Raw genomic sequence first — 22,874 nt, 5'->3', positions numbered from 1 at the left:
TCATTGCAAAATAAAAGTAATTTTGAACTTCCAAGATGAATATGAACACGAAAGCCACAGACATTGAAGCTAAAGTCAGACGGTTAGATGCCTAGGCAAGGCAATCAATAACACGCAAGAAAGCTAACATATAATAAGAAAAGGCCCAAAACTTTTTGTCTGATTTGATGAAGATATAGCGGCAATAGCAAACAAATTGAATCTTGCCGTACATAGCTTTCAACAAAAATTCAGCATTCACAACATGAAATCCCACTGAGAAAACTCCCCGAAGTCTCGGAGAAATGCTTCCACAACCTACTTTTAGTGTTATTCTTTCCGTGCCGCATCTGAACAAAAGCATCCTGCACATCAAGTCCATTTTCCCTGATCTCAATGCTCCCTCTTGCTCATCAGTTCCAAATACTATGAAACGAACATCGTCACGGTTCAATGCCTTCCAGCCCCAAAGCATCTCCACTACATTGGCACCGCGCCATACATTCTTCCTCCACACTTCCAAACCCAAAGCATCTCCACTAGAAGAGACATTTGTGGGAAAATACAATGATGGCCACGGGAATCACCAAGATTAGGGAAATAGAGGAAAGCAAACTGTCAAAGAAAACCCAAGGAGCCCAAATATGAAAAATCCATAAGATCCGTCAAATAGATGGGCCGGATCGTATTTGAGTGGGATCATAAATAGTCATATTCAAATAGATCCATTTATCTTGTTTTGACTCATTTATGTGCGACAAATTTAGTAACTCCCAATAATTGGGTAAAACGACGACGATTATCTGAATTTGCCCGTTTAGCCTCGGGTAGTTGAGCTACCTATTCAACTAAGCAAATTTGTCCGTTATCAAGTCTTTTGTCGTAGTTTATTACACTAAATGTGTTTATCTGCTTTAATTTGAATTCTCTCCTCTCTCCATATCAATGATATTTTTGTCTTGCTGTCCTGTAAGAGATGTGCAGATAACTCTTATCAGCGCAATATGCAATGTAGTTTGAACTCAACGATCTCTCCATCTCCCTTTCTCTCTCTCTAAAACAAAATCCAATTAATAAAATAAAGAAAGTTAACATGCCTTTTCAAGCTTTTCAATTTCAGTTTCGATTTTAGAGATATGTGTATTGAAAACCTTAAAACTTGTCATGATAGTGTAGTTGAGTCCTAAAACTTGTAAAAAGTGCAATCAAGTATTAAAACTTGTTAAGTTTGTGCAATCAAGTCTTTCCGTTAACTATGTTCAACTTAATCGGCGAAAAATGCTAGCATGTTTTTTTCTTTAATATTTTCTCTATCCTACGTAATAATGATGCGGCTAAAACATGAAACATAAGGCCAAAACGACATCAATTTGGTCCAAATCAAAGCTAGAAAAAAGGGAGAGTTGGAGCGGTGGCGACAAGAGGTTTGCAGCCCTACCTTCTAGTTTCCAACTTCTTATTTTTTTAGAAACAATTGCTTTTTTATTATATTTGTTATGAAATTTGTATAAAAGTCCGATTTATATCAAAATGATATTGTTTTGGCCATGTGTAGCAAAAAACTATAATTTAAAAAAAAAAAAAGTCACGTCATCATTTTTCTTCAGCCAAGTTAAATGAACTCAGCATGATAACTTGATTGCAGTATTTACAAGTTTTATGACTTAAATGCACTTTTATGACAAGTTTTAGGATTTTCAGTGCACATATCCCTTAATTTTAGGGTAAATTTGTTGTTCGTGTGCATTGTAAACGGCAATGACGTATCCGTTCCAATGTTTTCGTTTGAGTGTTAACGTGGTTGTGACTTTCAAGTTATTTTAAGTCCAATGTAATTTATTTTGAGTAATTTCATTTCCAATGTTTCTAAGTTAATCTCGGTGTGGGTTTGGTTCAGCATTTTCAAGGGGTTTTCAACCCCCAAATCCTATCAGAAGAATGATGATGCATTTGATTTAGTTTTAAGCCAACATTTGACCAAATGCTAGCCTTGAGAAAGATGAAAGCTTAATGCTGGTCACCAGTGTTGGGCTTTCAACATTTGGGCAAATGCTAAGAGATTTTTTTTCGTCCAAAACTAACCTCATCAATTTTCTATATTTTCAATTTTGCTCCCTTTTTTATTGTTGATCTTCTTCGCCGATCCAGCAAAGGATAATTTTTTTAGTTAAAAACTAAAAACGGCATTCAAAGCCCCTTTGGAGTGTTGTTTTTACCAAACACCATTCGATTCAAAGCTCATTTTCAAATGAGATTTTACCAAATGTAATTAGCATTTTTCTAAATCCTTCTAGGTTGAAGACATTTGTATTTCCTCAAAACTCATTTCAAATGCTAAACCAAACCCACTCTCAATGTTCCTTGCTCGGTTTTCTTTTAATTTATTTCAATCCCGATTCTTTCCTTTTAATTTCCTTTAATTTCAATCTTTGCTCCACAGTTTTTAAGCACTTTAATTTCCTTATCATTTAGATCGGCCTAGCATTTTAATTTCATTTTGATATGAAGAGTTGGCACACCCTTTAACTTACACTTTACACTCAATGTGTTTTTTTGAAGAACTTTTTTTTTATGACAATTTGAGCATTAATTATTGAGTAGGAACTAGAGAATAAACTTTTATTTGTTTTCCCAATAGCTATTAAGAGTGTACATCGATCCTGGTCCAACCCAAAAACTGGACCAGGCCGGTTATTACCGGCCAATTGTCGCGGTAATCGGTCCGGTTTTCGATTCTTTTTTTTTTAAATCGGGAATAACCAATTTGATTCTCGGTTCCAAGAGAGGAATCGGACCGAACTGGCCTAGAGTATTTTGTTTTTTAATCTTTTTATAGCAAAGACCAAACATATGTAGCAGAACCATAAAAAAATATAAAAAATAAATAATACCGCATGTTCTAGTATGAATAGGATTGATTCTTGGTTCCACGGAGTGAAAATCGCCCTTATTAGGTTCCCAATTTCCAGGTGGGAACCGACCTAGCCTGGTTCAAATATATATAGCATAACCATAAAAAAAATCAAATAAATAAATAACACCGCATGTTCCAGTATAAATAGGGTCGATTCTTGGTTCCACGAAGTGAGAAACATCCCTATCCGGTTAGGTTTCCAGTTTCCGGGTGGGACGTTACCACCCCGAAGCCAATCTCCCATTAATATGTACTTGATTGACTTTAGATCAACTTGGATCCAACACATTTTAAACATTAATAAAGTTATTTTATGTGATAATGATATATGATGTAACCGATCGATCAAAGCAAGATGCACGCACGGAAGTCACCGAATGGGTGGGCTCTTATTACGTGGGTATAGATGATTGATCCGTGTTGTATTACATTACATCCGACAATGTCATGTTAGTGATGTAATCATACATACAAGTACTTTCTCATTAGCACAATCATGGGTGTCTACTAGAGATCACGATTCTTACTTGCAAATTGCGTGCATTGCAATTAGGGATAGACACGGGGCGGGGACGGAATCGGAATCACATCCCCGTCCCCGCCTCCACCTCGCAAATTGCGTGCATTTGGTTGCTATTGTATAGGAGAGAGAGAGAGAGAGAGAGAGAGAGAGAGAAAAGCAAGATGAAGGGGTTTTTGGGTTCTAGAATTTGCGTTTGTGCCAAAATTTTTCAAGAGGTTGAGGCCATTTTTCCGTAAAGTATGATTAAAAAGAGTGTTGTGATTGAAATTGAAACCCGCAATTAAACATCGATGTTGTTTTTATAAGTGATACTTCGATCGAGTATCGACATATTAGCTTTTTTAGAGGGCATGATAAAGACCAATTTTTTTTGTACGAAAATTACTTGAAAACAACTTACTCAACGAGAGAGCTAAAGAACATATGAAATCACGTATGCATAATTTTACGGAAAAAGATTTGGTGCAATTGATTGGAATGTTGAGAACTTGTTATTGAAAAACTAAATGTCGCCGCAGTTCAAATTTCATCGGCCGCATGCTCACTGTTTTAGATCAAGATCATCGACATATACTATCAACCCAAAGCCCATTTTCAAATGAGGTTTTACCAAACGCAATTAGCATTTTCCTAAACCTCTTTAAATTGAAGACATTTGCATTTTCCCAAAACTCATTTCAAATGCTAAATCAAACCTACCCTCAATGTTCCTTGCTCTAGTTTTCTTTTAATTTATTTTAATCCCGATTCTTTTCTTTTAATTTCCTTCTAATTTCAATCTTTGCTGTATACTTATCAAGCACTTTAATTTCCTTATCATTTAGATCGGCCTAGCATTTACATTACATTTTGATATGAAGAGTTGGCACGCCCTTTACACTTACATTTACACTCAATGTGGATTTTGAAGAACTTTTTTTTATGACACTTTGAGCGTTAATTATTGAGTAGGAACTAGAGAATAAACTCTTATTTGTTTTCCCAATAACTGTTAAGAGGGTACACCGATCCTAGTCCAACCCAAAAACTGGACCAAGCAGGTTATTACTGGGCAATTCTTTAGGGAATCGGTCCAGTTTTCGATTCTTTTTTTTTTTTTTTTTGAACCGGGAATAACCGATCCGATTCTCGATTTCAAGAGAGGAATCGGACCAAACTGGCCTAGAGTGTTTTGTCTTTTTAATCTTTTTCTAGCAAAGACCATAAACAAAAAAATGAAGACCAAGTATATGTAGCAGAACCATAAATAAAAATAAAAAAATAAAAAAATAATACTGCATGTTCCAGTATGACTAGAATCGATTCTTGGTTCCACGGAGTGAGAATCGTCCTTGTTCGATTAGGTTCCCGATTTCCAGGTGGGAACCGACCCAGCCCAAAGCCAATCACCCATAAAATCTACTTGTCGGATTGTCTTCACATCGACTTAGTATTTCATGTGACCGGTACATCACGTGGTAGCGATACATGCTGCAACCGATTAATCAAAAAGCAAGATGCGTACACAAATGTCACCGAATGAGCGGGGTCTTATTATGTGGGTATGGATGATTGATCCGTTACATTACATTACATCCGGCTCTGTCATGCGACGCAATCATACATAAAAGTACTCTCATTGACACGATCGTTGGTATCTAATAGAGATCACGATTCTTACTTGCAGCCATGGAGTCGGGGACCGACACATGGGGCGGGGACGGAATCACATCCCCGTCCCCGCCTTGCAAATTGCGTGCATTTGGTTGCTATTGTATAGGAGGGAGAGAGAGACCATTTTTCAGTAAATAGCTCCAAATCACACACCATTCATAGTAACAACATCGTCACGGTTCAATGCCTTCCAGCCCCAAACCATCTCCACTACATTGGCACCGCGCCATACATTCTTCCTCCACACATCCAGCCCCAAACCATCTCCACTAGAAGAGACATTTGTGGGAAAATACAATGACGGCCACGGGAATCACCAAGATTAGGGAAATAGAGGAAAGCAAACTGTCAAAGAAAACCCAAGGAGCCCAAATATGAAAAATCCATAAGATCCGTCAAATAGATGGGCCGGATCGTATTTGAGTGGAATCATAAATAGTCATATTCAAATAGACCCATTTATCTCATTTTGACCCATTTATGTGCGACAAATTTAGTGGCTCTCAATAATTAGGTAAAACGACGATGATTATTCGAATATGCCCGTTTAGCCTTAGGTAGTTGAGCTACATATTCAACTAAGCAAATCTGTCCGTTATCAAGTCTTTTATCGTAGTTCATTACACTAAATGTGTTTATCTGCTTTAATTTGAATTCTCTCCTCTCTCCATATCAATGATATTTTTGTCTTGCTGTCCTGTAAGAGGTGTGCGGATAACATTTATCAGCGCAATATACAATGTAGTCCGAACTCAACGATCTCTCTCTCTCTCTCTCTCTAAAACAAAATCCAATTAATAAAATAAAGAAAGTTAAGATGCCTTTTCAAGTGTTTCAATTTCAGTTTCGATTTTAGAGATATGTGTACCAAAAATCTTAAAACTTGTCATGATAGTGTAATTGAGTCCTAAAACTTGTAAAAAATGCAATCAAGAACTGAAACTTATTAAGTTGGTGCAATCGAATCTTTCCGTTAACTATGTTCAACTTGACTGACAAAAAATGCTGACATGTTTTTTTCTTTAATATTTTCTCTATCTTACGTAACAATGATGAGGCTAAAACATGAAACATAAGGCCAAAACGATGTCATTTTGGTCCAAATTAAAGCTAAAAAAAGGGAGAGTTGGAGCGGTGGTGGCGAGAGCTTTGCAGCCCTGCCTTCCGGTTTCCAACTTCTTCTTTTTTCAGAAACAATTGATTTTTTATTATGTTTTTTATGAAATTTGTATAAAAGTCTGATTTATATCAAAACGACGTTGTTTTGGCTATGTGTAGCGAGAAACTATATAAAAAAAATCATTTCATCATTTTTCGTTAGCCAAGTTAAATGAAATTAGCAAGATAACTTGATTGCATTTTTTACAAGTTTTATGATTCAAATGTACTTTCGTGACAAGTTTTAGGATTTCCAGTGCACATATCTCTTAATTTTAGGTTTAAAGTTGTTGTTTGTGTGCATTGTAAACAACAATGACGTATCCGTTCCAATGTTTTCGTTTGAGTGTCAACGTGGTTATGACTTTCAAGTTATTTTAAGTCCAATGTAATTTATTTCGAGTAAGTTCATTTCCAATGTTTGTAAGTTAATCACGGATTGTGTTTGGTTCAGCATTCCGAAAGGGCTTTCAGCCCCTAAAGCCTATCAGGAGAATACTGAAGCATTTGGTTTAGCTTTAAGCAAACATTTGACCAAATGCTAGCCTTAGGAAAGCTGAAAGTCTAATGCTAGTAGGGACCAGTATTGAGCTTTCAACATTTGATCAAATCATAAGAGATTTTCTTTCCAAAACTAACATCATCAATTCTCTATATTTTCGATTTTGCCCCCTTTTTTTACTATTTATCTTCTTCGCCGATCGGGTAAAGGATAATTTTTTTAGTTAAAAATTAAAAAATTGCATTCAAAGTCCCTTTGAAATGTTGTTTTTATCAAACATCATTCAACCCAAATTCTATTTTCAAATTAGATTTTACCAAACACAATTAGCATTTTCCTAAACCCCTTTAGGTTGAAGACATTTGCATTTCCTCAAAACTCATTTCAAATGCTGAACCAAACCGACGCTCAATGTTCCTTGCTCTAGTTTTCTTTTAATTTATTTTAATCCCAATTCTTTCCTTTTAATTTCCGTTAATTTCAATCTTTGCTCTATACTTTTCAAGCACTTTAATTTCCTTATCATTTAGATCGGCCTAGCATTTACATTACGACGCCCTTTACACTCACATTTACACTAAATGTGTTTTTTGAAGAACTTTTTCTTACCACACTTTGATCATTTTTGTTACATTTTGAACCAAGGTAAGTTTTTATTTGTTCTCCCAATAGCTATCAGGTGTGTACATCGATCCCAATCCAACTCGGAAGCTGGACCATGCCAGCTATTGTTGGGCGATTCCAGCGGGAATCGGTCTAGTTTCTGATTGCAAATTTTTTGAACTGTGAATAACCGATCTAGTTCACGATTCCAGAGGAGAAACCGAACCGAACCAACCTAGAGTGTTTTCTTTTTTAATATTTTTTATAGCAAAAACCATAAATGAAAACTGAAGAACAAACATATATAGCGGAACCATAAAAAAATCAAATAAATAAATAATACCGCATGTTCCATAATGAATAAGGTCAATTCTTGGTTCCACGAAGTGAGAAACGTCCCTATCCGGTTAGGTTTCTAATTTCCGGGTGGGAACCAACCCACCCCGACGCCAATCTCCCATTAATATCTACTTGATTGACTTTAGATCAACTTAGATCCAACACATTTTAAACATTAATAAAGTTATTTTATGTGATAATGATGCATGATGTAACCGACTAATCAAAGCAAGATGCACGCATAGAAGTCACCGAATGGGTGGGCTCTTATTACGTGGGTATAGATGATTGATCCGTGTTGTATTACATTACATCCGACAATGTCATGTGAGTGATGTAATCATACATACAAGTACTTACTCATTAACACAATCATAGGTGTCTACTAGAGATCACGATTCTTACTTGCAAATTGCGTGCATTGCAATTAGGGATAGACACGGGGTGGGGACGGAATCGGAATCACATCCCCGTCCCCGCCCCGCCTCGCAAATTGCGTGCATTTGGTTGCTATTGTATAGGAGAGAGAGAGAGAGAGAGAGAGAGAGAGAGAGAGAGAGAGAGAGAGAGAGAAAGAAAAGCTAGATGAAGGGGTCTTTGGGTTCTGGAATTTGCGTTTGTGCCAAATTTTTTCAAAAGTGTGAGGCCATTTTTCGATAAAGCATGATTAAAAAGAGTGTTGTGATTGAAATTGAAACCCGCAATTAAACATCGATGTTGTTTTTATAAGTGATCCTTCGATCGAGTATCAACATATTAGCTTTGATAAAGATCAATTTTTTTGTACGAAAATTACTTGGAAACAATTTACTCAACGAGAGAACTAGAGAACAGTATCGCATCACATCGGCACATAGAATCATGTATGCATAATTTTACGGATAAAGATTTGGCGTAGTTGATTGGAATGAAGAGAACTTCTAATTAAAAAACTAAATGTCGCCGCTGTTCAAATTTCATCGGCCACATGTACACTATTTTAGATCTAGATCATCGACATATACCATCAACCCAAAACCCATTTTCAAATAAAGTTTTACCAAATGCAATTAATATTTTTCTAAACCCCTTTAGATTGAAGACATTTGTATTTTTCCAAAACTCATTTCAAATGCTAAACCAAACCCATCCTCAATGTTCCTTCCTCTAGTTTTCTTTTAATATATTTTAATCCCGATTCTTTCCTTTTAATTTGAATCTTTGCTCTTTACTTTTCAAGCACTTTAATTTCCTTATCATTTAGACCGGCCTAGCATTTACATTACATTTTGATATGAAGGGTTGGCACGCCCTTTACACTCTCAATGTGATTTTTGAAGAACTTTTTTTTATGACACTTTGAGCATTAATTATTGAGTAGGAACTAGAGAATAAACTTTTTATTTGTTTTCCCAATGGCTATTAAGAGTGTACATCGATCCTGGTCCAACCCAAAAACTAGACCATGCCGGTTATTACTAGGCAATTCTCTTGGTAATCGGTCCAGTTTTCGATTCTATTTTTTTTTTTAACCGGGAATAACCAATCCGATTCTCGATTCCGGAAGAGGAATCGGACCAAACTAGCCTAGAGAGTTTTTTTTTTTTTTATCTTTTTCTAGCAAAGACCATAAATAAAAAATGAAGACCAAATATATGTAGCTGAACCATAAAAAAAAAAAAAAAAAAACAAATAACACCGCATGTTCCAATATGACTAGGATCGATTCTTGGTTCCACGGAGTGAGAATCGTCCTTGTCCGATTAGGTTCCCAATTTCCAGGTGAGAACCGACCTAGCCCAAAGCCAATCACCCATAAAATCTACTTGTCGGATTGTCTTCACATTGACTTAGTATTTCATGTGACCGGTACATCACGTGGCAGCGATACATGCTGCAACCGATTAATCAAAAAGCAAGATGCATACACAAATGTCACTAAATGAGTGGGATCTTATTATGTGGGTATGGATGATTGATCCGTTACATTACATTACATCCGGCTCTGTCATGCGACGCAATCATACATAAAAGTACTCTCATTGACACGATCGCCGGTATCTAATAGAGATCACGATTCTTACTTGCATCCATGGAGTCGGGGACCGACACATGGGGCGAGGACGAAATCACATCCCCGTCCCCGCCTTGCAAATTGTGTGCATTTGGTTGCTATTGTATAGGAGGGAGAGGGAAGCTAGATGAAGGGGTTTTTGGCTTTTAAATTTCAGTTTGTGCAACAAAAAAAAAAATTTAAGTGTGAGGCCATTTTTAGTAAAATATGATTAAAAAGAGTGTTGTGATTGAAATTGAAACCCGCAATTAAACATCGATGTTGTTTTCATAAGCGATCCTTCAATTGAGTATATTGACACATTGGCTTTTTTAGAGGGCATGATAAAGATTAATTTTTTTGTACGAAAATTACTTGAAAACAATTTACTCAATGAGAGAGTTGGAGAACAATATCGCATCATATCGATACATGGAATCACATATGGCGCAATTGATTGGAATGTCGAGAACTTTTAATTAAAAAACTAAATATCGCCGCCGTTCGAATTTCTTCGGCCATGTGCACTCTATTTTGGATCAAGATCATCGACATATACCATTGATCCGGACTAGTTTATAGAGTGATTCATTATAGGGGAGGATAATGAAGAATAAGGAGGAAGAAGACAAGCGGATGGCGAGGCTGCTCAACACGTGATTTATTCGAAATGGGAGTGTTGCGGTGCTATCATTTTCTTCTCTTTGCGACAAATTTTCGGGCCCCCCAAAAAAAAAAAAAAAACCTAATTACGACAAGCGTTGTAGGAGGAGCCGCATGTGACACGAGAGATCGCGCGGAGATTCGTGTCCGCACACTTGTCATTAACAGCGAAATCTAATCGCAAATTCTCAGGGGCATCTTGAAAGAATCTTAAAAAGATGCTTTCTTGATTACCGCAATCGGCTCGACATAAGTACCATTATTCTCGGGCCGAGAGGATAAAGATGATTTGGATAAAGGGAACAGAGACACGTGTACGGCAGATGATGATGCTGATGGCTTCATCTTCGCCCTCTCTCTCTCATGCATTATGACAAATGAATCTTAATCGTTACACCTTTATTAACAATCTTAAGTACACATTAGATGTGATTACAGAAGTGTGTATTAACTACTAACATTCTTTGCCCTCATTTGGCTAGGTTAGTGGAAATTAAAGTAATTGGTTGTACATCTGAAATGAGTTATGACAATTAGTGTCAAAAAATTACTTATCGAGCGTATTGATAAATAAGTTGTCAAGTTTCAAAGTATTAACTATATGTAGAACATCATAATGTTTGGCCCTTTTTTTCCAAAATACCTAAAGAGCTCCCGGTAAGTGAATCCTTATAAAATATTAGTTCATTTCAATGTGATCACGGGTAGCTCCATTCAATTAATAGTGTTATCGAATTTGTGCTTGATCGGATTGAACTTTAGAGTTGTTCAAATTGAAAAGTTTGGGTTGAACTCGGACAATTAAAAGATGGCTCGCTTTATTTGCATCCCCGAGTCATTGGTAAAAGCGGAAGAGCGCATTTTGATTTTCATTTCTACGAGAGAAAAGGACTTGAACTTTACCCAAATGTACAATTCCAATTCGTGAACTTTTAATTTGCTCGATGTAGTCATTGAACTTTGTGACTCAATATGCAACGTCGTTCTTGAACTTTGAATTTATCCAATGTAATTCATGAATTATTGGTGCATGTTCAATTTAGTCCGTAAATTATATGAAAATATTTAGGAAACATACACGCACTCCCGATTTCTTAATGAATGAGATGGAACCCGAAATCTAGGCAACATTCACTGAGTGTGAAATTGTTTATCCTCGATGGTGTAGGAAAACCGGTTTTGTGCTAATTTTGTGTTGATGCAATATAGGCAAAAGAACAGCAAGTTTTGGCAAAAGTACACACTTTCACGAAATGAATATGGTACCGTCAATCCAACTGTTCGTCCTAAATATGTGTTTACGCCAATAATGTTATGGACTTGTGGCAAAATTGGAATTTGAGACCGTAGACGGGTCCAAATTAAGGTGGGCGGAAAGAAAGGTGACAATTTTAGTGGAAGAAAACAAGGAAATTCAAGCTGTTCGTTGTCTTGGATTTCGTCCTCGCGTGGACGTCCAAGAATATGGGCACGTGTGTTGTGGATTGCACCCGTGACGTGTCGACCGATGTTTTATGACGTCACCGATGGCTTGATGAAGAAAACGGTCCAAACGGCCCATTTTGAAAATGACCCTTATGAGAACATGTATCATTTTCGTTTCGTGGTGACCACTAGTAGAGTCTAGAAATTTTTGTGTGTTTAGAATGTGGATGAAATCGGACGAAATTACTCGATGCTCTGATGGCCTTGCAACATTTCAAATTTAGACAAATTTTTGTGGCCTTCAAAGGTTTGGATCGCCTAGCCACAATTTCTTTTTTTTGGTGACCATTTTATTATTAGAGAAAATGTGGGTGATGGCAACCCTTTATTATGTTTTCGACAGTGATTAGCCTACTCTTTTTATAGTCTTTTCTGTCGCTCTCTAGACCACTTTCCTCCAACCCTCATTTCATCTTCGATTGTAACGTCTGAAGGACACAATAAAAGTGTCTTCTTCTTTTTAATTACTGTTAATTTCACCGATACCTAATATGAACATTTAATTACTAAAACCTATAGTTGAAGGGTCGTTTCAATTTTAACATGTGGTTCTTTATAATGTTTTTTTTTTTTTAACGTTGCACACTTATAGGCACTTGGGAACAAAACTCTTAATTTTAGGTATTGACTAATCTCGAGAATAGAAATGGGTAAACTTTAATTGAATTGTGCCGGTGAGAATCGCACTCACACGTTTTTCGCAAAGATATCAATAATCACTTGTTGGATACATAAATAAAGTTTGTTATAACCAGTAAAATTAAGCAAAAATAACAACTATGATGAAGTGAGAGAGTGATAATGATATAATGAAGACCAAGTCAATAAATATAAATATATATATTGAATGAATTTCTTAAAGAGTAAATATGATTGAATTACAGATCAAATTTACATTTGCAAAGTTAGCTATGAAAATGTAACAGAATTAGACAGGCGGTAAAGTACATATTACCGAATATCCTTAAAGCGATTAGTTCCTATCAATGGTGCTCTATAGATTTAAAATTATGCCTCTCACAATACAACACTTCAAACTTGTTTAGTTTAACATTATGCAAACAAGGCTCAATTGAACCTTTCTTGAATGGGCTACCTTAGAGAGAAAAAAAGTTGAAGAGAAGAATAATTTATTTCAATTTATAGAGTTTGAAAGATCATGTATTGAAGAGATATATAAACCGAAGAGGTACATAAATTAAAGACACCCATGAACCAAAGAGATACATGAAGATTAAAAAGATTTATGAATTAGATTTGTGAACTCGAGAGATACATTGACTAAGAGACATGCAAACGGAAAACATGTCTCGTTTTGCTCACTTTCGTCGATCCATTAACTCATAATAATTACAGCATCAATAATTGCAAGAAACATTAGAAGATGTGCTGCTTTAAGTCTAATCTTAAAGACGAACTTGCCTTTTTATTTTTTTATTATTATGTTTGCTAGCCATAGAAAGATGAACTTAAATGGATTAAATAGAGAGAGTAGATTATAGCATCACGGGGTGGTCCAACTCATTTGATAATACGAGTTAGGTGGTAATTGCCACATGGGGCTGCGCTAATTAATGACCGTCATTATCTTCGCAACGACATCAGCCATCCCCTTAATTTCCTCTCATTCCAACAGCGACAGATATTTCTGTCAAATTCAAAAACCTTAAAAGTCTCATTCTCCTTCCCAGCACGTATCTTTCGTTGAAATCGTTTGAGCACTCCCCACGTAATTACCAATTTTTCGAAGACAACATCAGCGCGAAATCTTAATCAGCAATTAATCGAGCGACGCATAGTGGCGAGATTGATTAAGACAAAGTGAAAGTATTATCAAGTTTATGCTTGATCGGATTGAACGTTAGGGTTACTCAAATTGAAAAGTTTGGGTCGAACTATTTCCATCCCCGAGTAGTTAGGAAAAGCGAAAGATAGTGTGCAATTCCGGTTGTTGAACTTTTAATTTGTTGTAATGCGGTCTCTTAATGTGTAAAGTCGTCCCTAAACTTTAAATTTGTTCAATATAGTCTTTGAACTATTGATGCATGTTCAATTTAGTCCATAAATTATACAAAAATATTTAATGTTGTCCTTCAATTAATTCAAGTTCAAGGACAGATCGATCGTTTTCATATAATTAAGAGATTATATAGAACATAAACCAAAAATTCAAGGATTGTATTTAATAAATTTACAGTTCATTGACAATAAATAAAGTTTAGAGATCATATTGAACAAATTAAAATTTAAGGAGATCAAAATTCAAGGATCAATTATATTATTATCACTTTATATAACTCACCTAATGAAGAAGTCATACTATATATCAATAAATGGGTAGCAGGCCGCGGAACAAAACAAACTTCCGTTTTGAATGTTTTCTTGAAAAGACAAGTACCCTCAATTCCTTAATGAACAAGACGAAATCCGAAATTCAGGAAACGTACGCCAAATGTGAAATTGTTTACCCTCGATGGTGTAGAAAAACCGGTTTCATGCTAATTTCGTGTTGATTCAATCTTGTCAAAAAACCAGAAAGTTTTGGTAAAAGTATATACTTCCACGAAAAGAATATGATACCGTCAATCCAACTGTTCGTGCTGAATTCGTGTTTGTTGCCAATAATGTGGTGGCAAAATTGGAATTTGAGATTGCAGACGGGTCCAAATTAAGGTGGGCGGAAAGAAAGGTGACAATTTTAGGGGAAGAAAACAAGGTAATTTAGGTTGTCCCGTTGTCCTGGATTTTGTCCTCTCGTGGATGTCCAAGAATATGGGCATGTGCGTCGTGGATTTCACCGGTGACGTGCTACGCAACGTTTTATGACGTCATCGATGGCTTGATGAAGACGATGGTCGATGGGACTAGGCCCATTTTGAAAACGACCCCCATATGAGAACATGTATCCTTTTCGTTTCGCGGTGATTACTAGTGGAGTCTAGAATATTTTGCGTTTAGAATGTGGACGAAATCGCACGAAATTACTCAATCCTTTGATGGCCTTACAAACATTCCAAAATTTGTACAAATTTTTGTGACCTTCGGAGGCTTGGATCGCCTAGCCACATTTTTTTTTCTTGGTGACCATTTTATTGTTAACAAAAATGTGGGTGATGACATCCTTCTATTATGCTTACCACAATCGACGTTTGTTCAGTGATTAGTTTGCTCTTCTCTCGCTATCCAAACCGCTTTCCTCCAAAACTCATCTCATCTTCGATTGTAACGTCTAAAGGACACAAGAAAAGTGTTCTCAATTTCATCAGTTTTTAATATGAACATTTAATTGTTAAAAACTTTGAACAGTCGTTTCAATCTACGGATAGTTCTTCATAATTCTTTTTGTACAACGTAGCATACTTATAGACATTTGGGAACAAAACACTCAACGTGGGTATTGAATTATCTCGAAACTACGTTGGGTTACAAAACTATAATAAATGGAGGGAAAACTCCGACGTAGGAGGTACGTATTCTCACCCAAATAAAAATTGGTGAACTTTTACAAAATAGTGTCGGTGAGAATCTTGCTCACACTTTTTTCACTAAGATATCAACCATCACTTATTGAATACGCAACACAGTTTGTTATAACCAGTAAAATTAAATATAAATCATAAATCTGAAAAAATAAAGACCAAATCAATAAATATATATTGATTGATTTTCTTAACAAGTAAAGATGATTGAATTACAAGCTGAATGTACATTTTCCAAAGGTGCTATAAAATGCAACATAATAAGATAGGAGGTGAAGTATTGATTACATAATATTCTTAAAGCAATTAGTTCCTGTCAACCGGTACTCTGTAGATTTACGAACTACGCCTCCCAAGATGCGACAACTTGAACTTGTTCGGATTAGCACTATACAAACAAGACTCAATCGAACCTTTTCTTGAACAAGCTAATCAGAGAAAAGAATTGAAAAGAGGAATCATTTATTTCAATTTACAGATTTTGAAAGGTCATGTACTAAAAAAACATATGAATCGAAAAGATACATGATTTGAAAGAATACATGAATTAAAGATATTCACGAACCAAAGAGATTCACAAATTAAAGAGAGATATGAATTAGAGAGACATGTGAATTGAAAAGACATGTCTCGTGTTGCTCACTCCATTAACTGATAATTACAACATCACTAACCGCATGAAAAACGAGATGTGCAACTTATGTCTCATGTAAAATACGAACTTACATTTTTTTTAATGTTTGCTAGCCATATAGAGATGAACTTAAATGGATTTTTTTTTAATAAAAAAAAAAGAGAGGAGACGATGCCATCACGGGTTGGTCCATGTAAATTAATAATAGTTAGGTTTTAGTCGCCACTTGGGGCCGTGCTAATTAATGACCGTCATTATCCTCGCGATGACATCAGCCATCCCCTTAATTTCCTGTCATTCCAACAAACGACGACAGATATTTCTGTCAAATTCAAAAACATTAAAATCTCATTCTTCTTCACGCACGTATCTTTCGTTCAAATCATTGAGTTCCCCCCACGTAATTACCAGTTTTCTTGGAAAACTATACCAGCACGAAATCTTAATCAGCAATTAATCGAGCGACACATAGTCACGAGATTGATCAAGACACAGAGACGGTCAATATCGCAGGAAGTGGGGGACTTGTCCATCGCGGACACGTATCGTATGTTCACGCACGCACGCACGTACCATGTTTTCCCAATTTCTCGTGCACGTGAAAAATTCAAAAATGTCGGGGAGAGAAATTGGGGTGGCCATCTGGAATTCGCTCGCGAAAGTCGTCCGTCGTCGAGTTTCCAGCTCACCACATTAAAAACACATTAAATATTGCGTAATCATGCAGCCGGTGGGACCCGCGGGGGTGGGGGGGAAGCCTCATCATTGGATTTTTCAAATAATTCGACCATGAATGATTAGTTGGACGCCCGGAGATATTTTTGGTAGTTGGTTCCAGAATTTCAGCGGGCGGCGATCATTGTGACACCGAAGTCAAACGTGGCATGCCACTTGGCCTCCTATTTATTTTTTTTTTTTGCCCTTTTCGTTCGTGAATTGTAAATAAACAAATATTAAAATATACGTGTGAAGTGAGTTGTGATAAAAAAATTTCACATCAAAAAATCGAAGTGATGGAGAGCCGGTTAATATATCTATATTGGTCCATAACTCATTAGCTTGAGCTTTTGAATGAAGGTGGAATTGATTGGATATATTAATGGGCTTGGATTTGAGCTCTCTTTTGGTGATCTCTCCGAGTAAAAGTATTAAATTTATGTTGTGCACTCCCATCACCAAGCAAGCTTAACTCGAGAACCATACCGTTTAAGGCCGGTTCATAAGGAGATCGATTAGGTTCCTCGATTTTATATCTGATCATCCTACTAAAAAAACCTGAAATTAAACTAGTCTAATACATAGCAAAATGAACAAAAAAAAAAAAAAGGGTCTCGATCGATGCTTGACTGTACCCTAAATTCAAGGTTCATTCCTAATTCTAAAAAACCTAAGAACTGGCCACGACGTGGTAAGTTTTGGCCACTTACGCTCCATTTGTTTTTGGAAAAAAAAAAAGTGGTTTAAGAAATATTTTTCAAAAAATGATCGTTTGAAATTATTAAATAATAAAAAAATATTTTTATTATTATCAATAATTTAATTTTTAAATATTCTATAAAAGTGTTTATCTTCAATTTATTTTTATAAATAATACAAATGATCATTATGAAGAAATTTTTTTAATTTTTTTTTAAATTTTGCTAAATAAATAGAGTTTTATTTTGAAACCAACCACCCTCATCTCAAGGAATTTTAGCTAAGACCGGTCAAATATCGCCCTCGTTGGATTGCCGTGGTCTCAGCTGGCCCTGACGGGAAAAGCCAGGACTCTCTGGTCAGATCAGACGGACGACACAAAATCGCCGCTAAACGTCAAACCCTTCATACGTGGACACAGATCAGCTCCACTAAAATAATCACAACCACGATCCCCACAAATCCCACCAAGAGTACGACCTCCCCCAAAAGCCGACCGACACGTGCCCAGACAGCGGGGGACCACATCTCGCTTTCCCCAGCAAGTAATCACAACCCACACGTGTCAGTCCCTCAGCCCCAAGCTCACGGGAGCACCGTGAAAGCCTCGCGTGGCGTGACTCGACCCCGATCGCGTCTCCTGGTGTTATTCCGCGGGAAGACGACCCCGCGGATTGGTGCGGCGTGGATCCGACGTGGCGGCGCGATCCTCCGTCAAAAAGAGGGAGACATTTCCGCGCCCGTTGGATAAGGCTAAGGCCGCGTCGACGCTGGGGACAAGTAGCTACAGCAAGCAACCATCGACGAGATTGAGAAGCCAGCAACGATGGTTTCTCCATTGAAATACAATTCGAGGTTCGCGAGTATAAATACCAGACCCGTCCTGCGCTCCCTCTCATCACTGTCTTCGTCGTTCGCGTGTTCTCTTACCGTCTCGAACGCGGTCGCCTATCGCTCCACGCATTCTGGTACTTTCTCGTTTTTTCTCCCTTTCCCCTCTCTTTCTCTTTCCCGTTTCGCGACGCGCAGAGGAAATGCGAGGAAATTTGCTCATCTGGGTCATCGTCTAACGAGTGATTGTTTGGTGGGTTTCATGTTTCGGAACTTGCAGACATCGATCGAAGCGGGCATTGCGCATATCGGCTTTTCAGGTAACGTCATTTGCGTTTCAGATCTGGCGGTGGAGTTTTTTTGTTGCGAACGTGTCATGCTAACGCATCGGATTCTCGTCGATTGCAGAGAACCGAGCCAGGTGGGCGGTCCGATAAGCTTGGCAAGGGAGAGATGACGATCAAACCGGCGGTTCGGATTTCGGACCGGAAACTGATCGTCAAGGACCGGACGATCCTGACGGGAGTACCGGACAATGTCGTTGCGGCGTCCGGCTCGTCGTCTGGCACGGTCGAGGGGGTCTTCCTCGGGGCGGTCTTCGACAAGGAAGACAGCCGCCAAGTGGTGCCGGTCGGGGTCCTCCGTGACGTCCGGTTCATGGCCTGCTTCCGGTTCAAGCTCTGGTGGATGGCCCAGAAGATGGGCGACCGAGGGAGCGAAATTCCGCTGGAGACTCAGTTCCTATTGGTCGAGACCAAGGACGGATCCCACCTCGAGTCGGACGAGGGGAACGAGGAGAACCAGATCGTGTACACCGTCTTCCTCCCGCTGATCGAGGGACCGTTCAGGGCGTGCCTGCAGGTAGGACTGTGTTGAATTTGCTGACAAGGTTATCTTTTTTTGAGCTCGTCTCAACTATAGTTATGAATATCTAATTGGTCTTGATACCTGGTTTCATAACCGGGCAAAGTGCGTGAATTCGTGCGGAAAGCTGAAGGCTCTAACTCTACCTGCAGGGGAATGAGCGTGACGAGCTCCAGCTATGTCTCGAGAGCGGCGATGTTGAGACCAAAGCCTCGTCCTTTAACCACTCGGTGTTCATCCACTCCGGCACGGACCCGTTCGCCACCATCTTCGAAGCAATCAGGGCCGTTAAATTGCATCTGAAGACTTTCCGTCAGCGGCACGAGAAGAAGCTGCCCGGGATCGTCGACTATTTCGGATGGTGCACCTGGGATGCGTTCTACCAGGATGTGACTCAAGAGGGCGTCGAAGCCGGCCTCGCGTCTCTTGCAGCTGGCGGGACCCCGCCCAAGTTCGTGATCATCGACGACGGGTGGCAGTCCGTTGGAACCGATCCCGTGGCCGAGGAGAGCTCTGAGGGCGAGAAGAAGCAACAGTTGCTCAGGTGCGTGTTTGGAATGATTTAAAGTTCTAACGCCGTCTTATTTCAATCGAAAATGGACATATGATTCTTATCTGATGTCGAATTTTCAGATTGACTGGGATTAAGGAGAATGCCAAGTTCCAGAAGAAGGACGACCCAGCGGTGGGAATCAAGAATATCGTCAACACAGCAAAGAACAAGCACGGGCTTAAGTATGTGTATGTGTGGCACGCGATCACAGGATATTGGGGTGGGGTACGACCGGGAGTGAAGGAGATGGAGGAATACGGGTCCTTGATGAAGTACCCCTCCTTGTCGAAAGGGGTGATCGAAAATGAGCCGACATGGAAGCATGACGCGATTGCGCTCCAGGGGTTGGGGCTTGTGAACCCAAAGAACGTGTACAAATTCTACAATGAGTTGCACAGTTACTTGGCGAGTGCGGGCATAGATGGGGTTAAGGTGGATGTGCAGTGTATACTCGAGACTCTTGGAGCTGGGTTGGGCGGTCGGGTTGAGTTGACACGGCAGTACCACCAGGCGCTCGATGCGTCGGTGGCCAGGAACTTCCCGGATAATGGTTGCATTGCGTGCATGAGCCACAACACCGATGCGCTGTACTGGTAAGTGTAGTCTCTTGGTTCAGGTAGTTTTGGTGTTTTTTCTTCAATACATAGACCTGAGATCTGAGTTTGATGATGTCTTGCGTTGCTTATATAGTCTGACTAAATTACTTTGTCCGTTTGATGTAACAACGAACAGCTCGAAACAAACCGCTATTGTGCGCGCGTCGGATGACTTCTACCCGAGAGATCCTGTCTCGCACACCATCCACATAGCGGCGGTTGCCTACAACAGCGTCTTCCTGGGAGATTTCATGCAAACTGATTGGGACATGTTCCACTCTGTCCATCCTGCTGCCGAGTACCATGCTTCAGCCAGGGCAATCAGCGGCGGTCCCATCTATGTCAGGCAAGGAATCACGACCCTCCCCTTTGGGGTTTTTTCAGTATCTAACGTTATATCGAGTGATGCCCTGGTGAAGCTCATTCTTATTAGTCAATTATACTGAGAGTACATCAGTCTCAATCCTCGTTTGCTAATACCAATCTGAATGTTTCGTTTTGTGCAGTGATGCACCTGGGAAGCACAATTTCGAGCTCCTTAAGAAGCTTGTTCTGCCTGACGGGTCGGTGCTCCGAGCCCGCTTGCCTGGTCGACCCACCCGTGATTGCTTGTTCTCTGACCCGGCCCGGGATGGCGTTAGGTATATAGATTTCACTTGCTCTGTTTTCAACTGTCCATTGTGGTATTCGAATTCACTTAATTCTCATGGAAAATACACGATTTAAGATCAAGGAGTTTATGACAGTTTTGGGGACACCTAGATTGAAGTTGAGGTATATGTGCATCTCTGAACGTCTGCAACTTAATAGCTAGAAGATGAAAATGTCTGGACTCGACCCATAACTTATGTTAGGATTTGAGTTCAATCACAAGAAAATCCCATCAGTAAAGCTGAAGCTCTGTCCTGAATCAATCTAAAGTGGACTTTTCATGACCGTTTCATCTTAGTTTCCAGATAATTGAGTTCTTACAATGTATCTTGTCTTTGTGATGTCAGCCTGGCCCAGTCATTTGAAACAAGTCTTGGACAATAGAGCTAATCCATCGCATAACATATTCCGTGGTGTTAATAATGTCTGTCAATCTCCCAATTGCATTCACTGACCAAGTCTTCTACTTTCATTCAGCTTGTTGAAGATATGGAACATGAACAAGTACACTGGTGTCCTTGGCGTCTACAACTGCCAAGGAGCAGCCTGGAACATGATGGAGAGAAAGAACACTTTCCACCAAACCAAGACCGAGGCCATCACCGGATACATCCGTGGCCGTGATGTCCACCTCATCAGCGAAGCTGCCACAGACCCCACCTGGTCCGGCGACTGCGCCATGTACTGCCACAAGAGCGGAGACCTCGTCGTCCTACCTTACAATACCGCAATGCCCGTGTCGCTCAAAGTCCTTGAGCACGACATGTTAACCATCACGCCAATCAAGGTCTTGGCACCTGGATTCAGCTTTGCTCCGCTGGGGCTCATCAACATGTTCAACGCTGGCGGAGCAATTGAAGGGCTGAGATACGAGGTCAAGGGCGGCGCCGAGTTGTCAGAGCTTGAGACCGAGTATGCAGGAGAAGGGAATGTCATGGGCGAGCAAAGAGTGGAGAATCGCAGCAATGAATTGGTGGGGATTGTTCATATGGAGGTCAAGGGATGCGGCAAGTTCGGCGCATACTCGTCCACGAGACCAAAGAGTTGCAAATTGGGCACGAACGAGGTCGAGTTCGAATACGACGCGGCATCCGGTTTGTTGAATCTTGACTTGGACCATTTGCCTGAGGAGGCGCAGAGAGTTCATGCCATTGAAGTGGAGTTATGACTTATAGATCATAAGAAGGCGGAAGTAGAGGCACGATTAGATGGCGCACTTCGGACGTCGAGATTGTGAGTCATATGGGAGTGGAGTGGATCCCGCATTTCGCCATATCACAATGTTGTTGTACTAGTTCAGGTTCAGGGTTCATGACAGCTCATCAGGGAGAGCTCGATGAGAAAATTAGGAATAAAAGATGAGCTTTGCGTCGTCATCTTTCTGTCAGACCTGTGCTCATTGTAAACCTATCATTGGGGGGATGTAATTGGAGTTGCATGTAGTCTTTGTTCTCTTTCAGAATCCCGCCTCCGCTTCTTGCTTCTCTTTCAATGTTCTTCTGGATGCAATTGTTGCCGCTTTGTTGTTGGTTATAGCATGAGAAACAATGAGGAAGAGACAATGCCACTAAATCTTCTGATGTCTGCTTCTGAGTACCAAAGAAGTGGAGTTTCTACAATCACGAAACAACAAAGAGCTAAGTACTAGGAGAAATTGTGGGTTTGTTTGGTGGAAAATTGAGACTCCTATAACGTTTCCTCATTTACACCTGTGTGAGGTGAAAGCCAAGGTGACTTAAGAGTATATACATAAAAGAGCGACCGCTGCGATCAACCAAACCTTCTGTAATCAAATGAATTGGATTTAATCGATTTGGGAAAAGCGGCAAAGCGGATTCGGAGGTGCGGTCCGAACTGCTAAGATCGACTTGAGCAGGCTTTCTCTATCTATTCAATGCTCTGCATTTTTGCTCTTATAAGACTTTTTGATTAATTTTTTCGTAGTATTTTTTAACCAACAAGCTTGAATGCAAGATCACAATGAATGAAATAAACCCTG

At 39.2% G+C, this 22,874-nt stretch overlaps 1 protein-coding gene across 2 annotated transcripts; it reads left to right on the top strand.

The window, feature by feature from the left end:
* Positions 1-18,141: 18,141 nt before the first annotated feature.
* On the top strand, positions 18,142-22,337 carry LOC115757358 (probable galactinol--sucrose galactosyltransferase 6). 2 transcript variants are annotated; one of them, XM_030697560.2, is made up of 8 exons: positions 18,142-18,348; positions 18,476-18,531; positions 18,620-19,072; positions 19,228-19,619; positions 19,709-20,221; positions 20,361-20,570; positions 20,731-20,865; positions 21,353-22,337. In XM_030697560.2, exons 1-8 carry the CDS (start codon positions 18,207-18,209, stop codon positions 22,041-22,043), a joined length of 2,592 nt encoding a protein of 863 aa, XP_030553420.2. In that variant the 5' UTR covers positions 18,142-18,206; the 3' UTR covers positions 22,044-22,337. The 2 variants fall into 2 exon arrangements, with proteins under 2 accessions (XP_030553420.2, XP_030553421.1); XM_030697561.2 differs by having other exon boundaries at positions 18,210-18,348; positions 18,492-18,531.
* The last annotated feature ends 537 nt before the right edge of the window (positions 22,338-22,874 follow it).

The sequence above is a fragment of the Rhodamnia argentea genome, chromosome 4 (genome assembly GCF_020921035.1).
Source record: "Rhodamnia argentea isolate NSW1041297 chromosome 4, ASM2092103v1, whole genome shotgun sequence".
Classification (NCBI taxonomy): Eukaryota; Viridiplantae; Streptophyta; class Magnoliopsida; order Myrtales; family Myrtaceae; genus Rhodamnia; species Rhodamnia argentea.
This window is presented reverse-complemented; position numbering and strand designations above follow the sequence as displayed.

What these genes read in the sequence shown, in the direction of transcription:
- LOC115757358 (XM_030697560.2), top strand. Translation starts at nt 18,207, where the DNA reads ATGGTTTCTCCATTGAAATACAATTCGAGGTTCGCGAGTATAAATACC. An exon ending in CTATCGCTCCACGCATTCTG is followed by an intron (nt 18,349 to 18,475) that starts GTACTTTCTCGT and finishes GGTGGGTTTCAT; the next exon opens with GTTTCGGAACTTGCAGACAT. An exon ending in AAGAAGCAACAGTTGCTCAG is followed by an intron (nt 19,620 to 19,708) that starts GTGCGTGTTTGG and finishes TCGAATTTTCAG; the next exon opens with ATTGACTGGGATTAAGGAGA.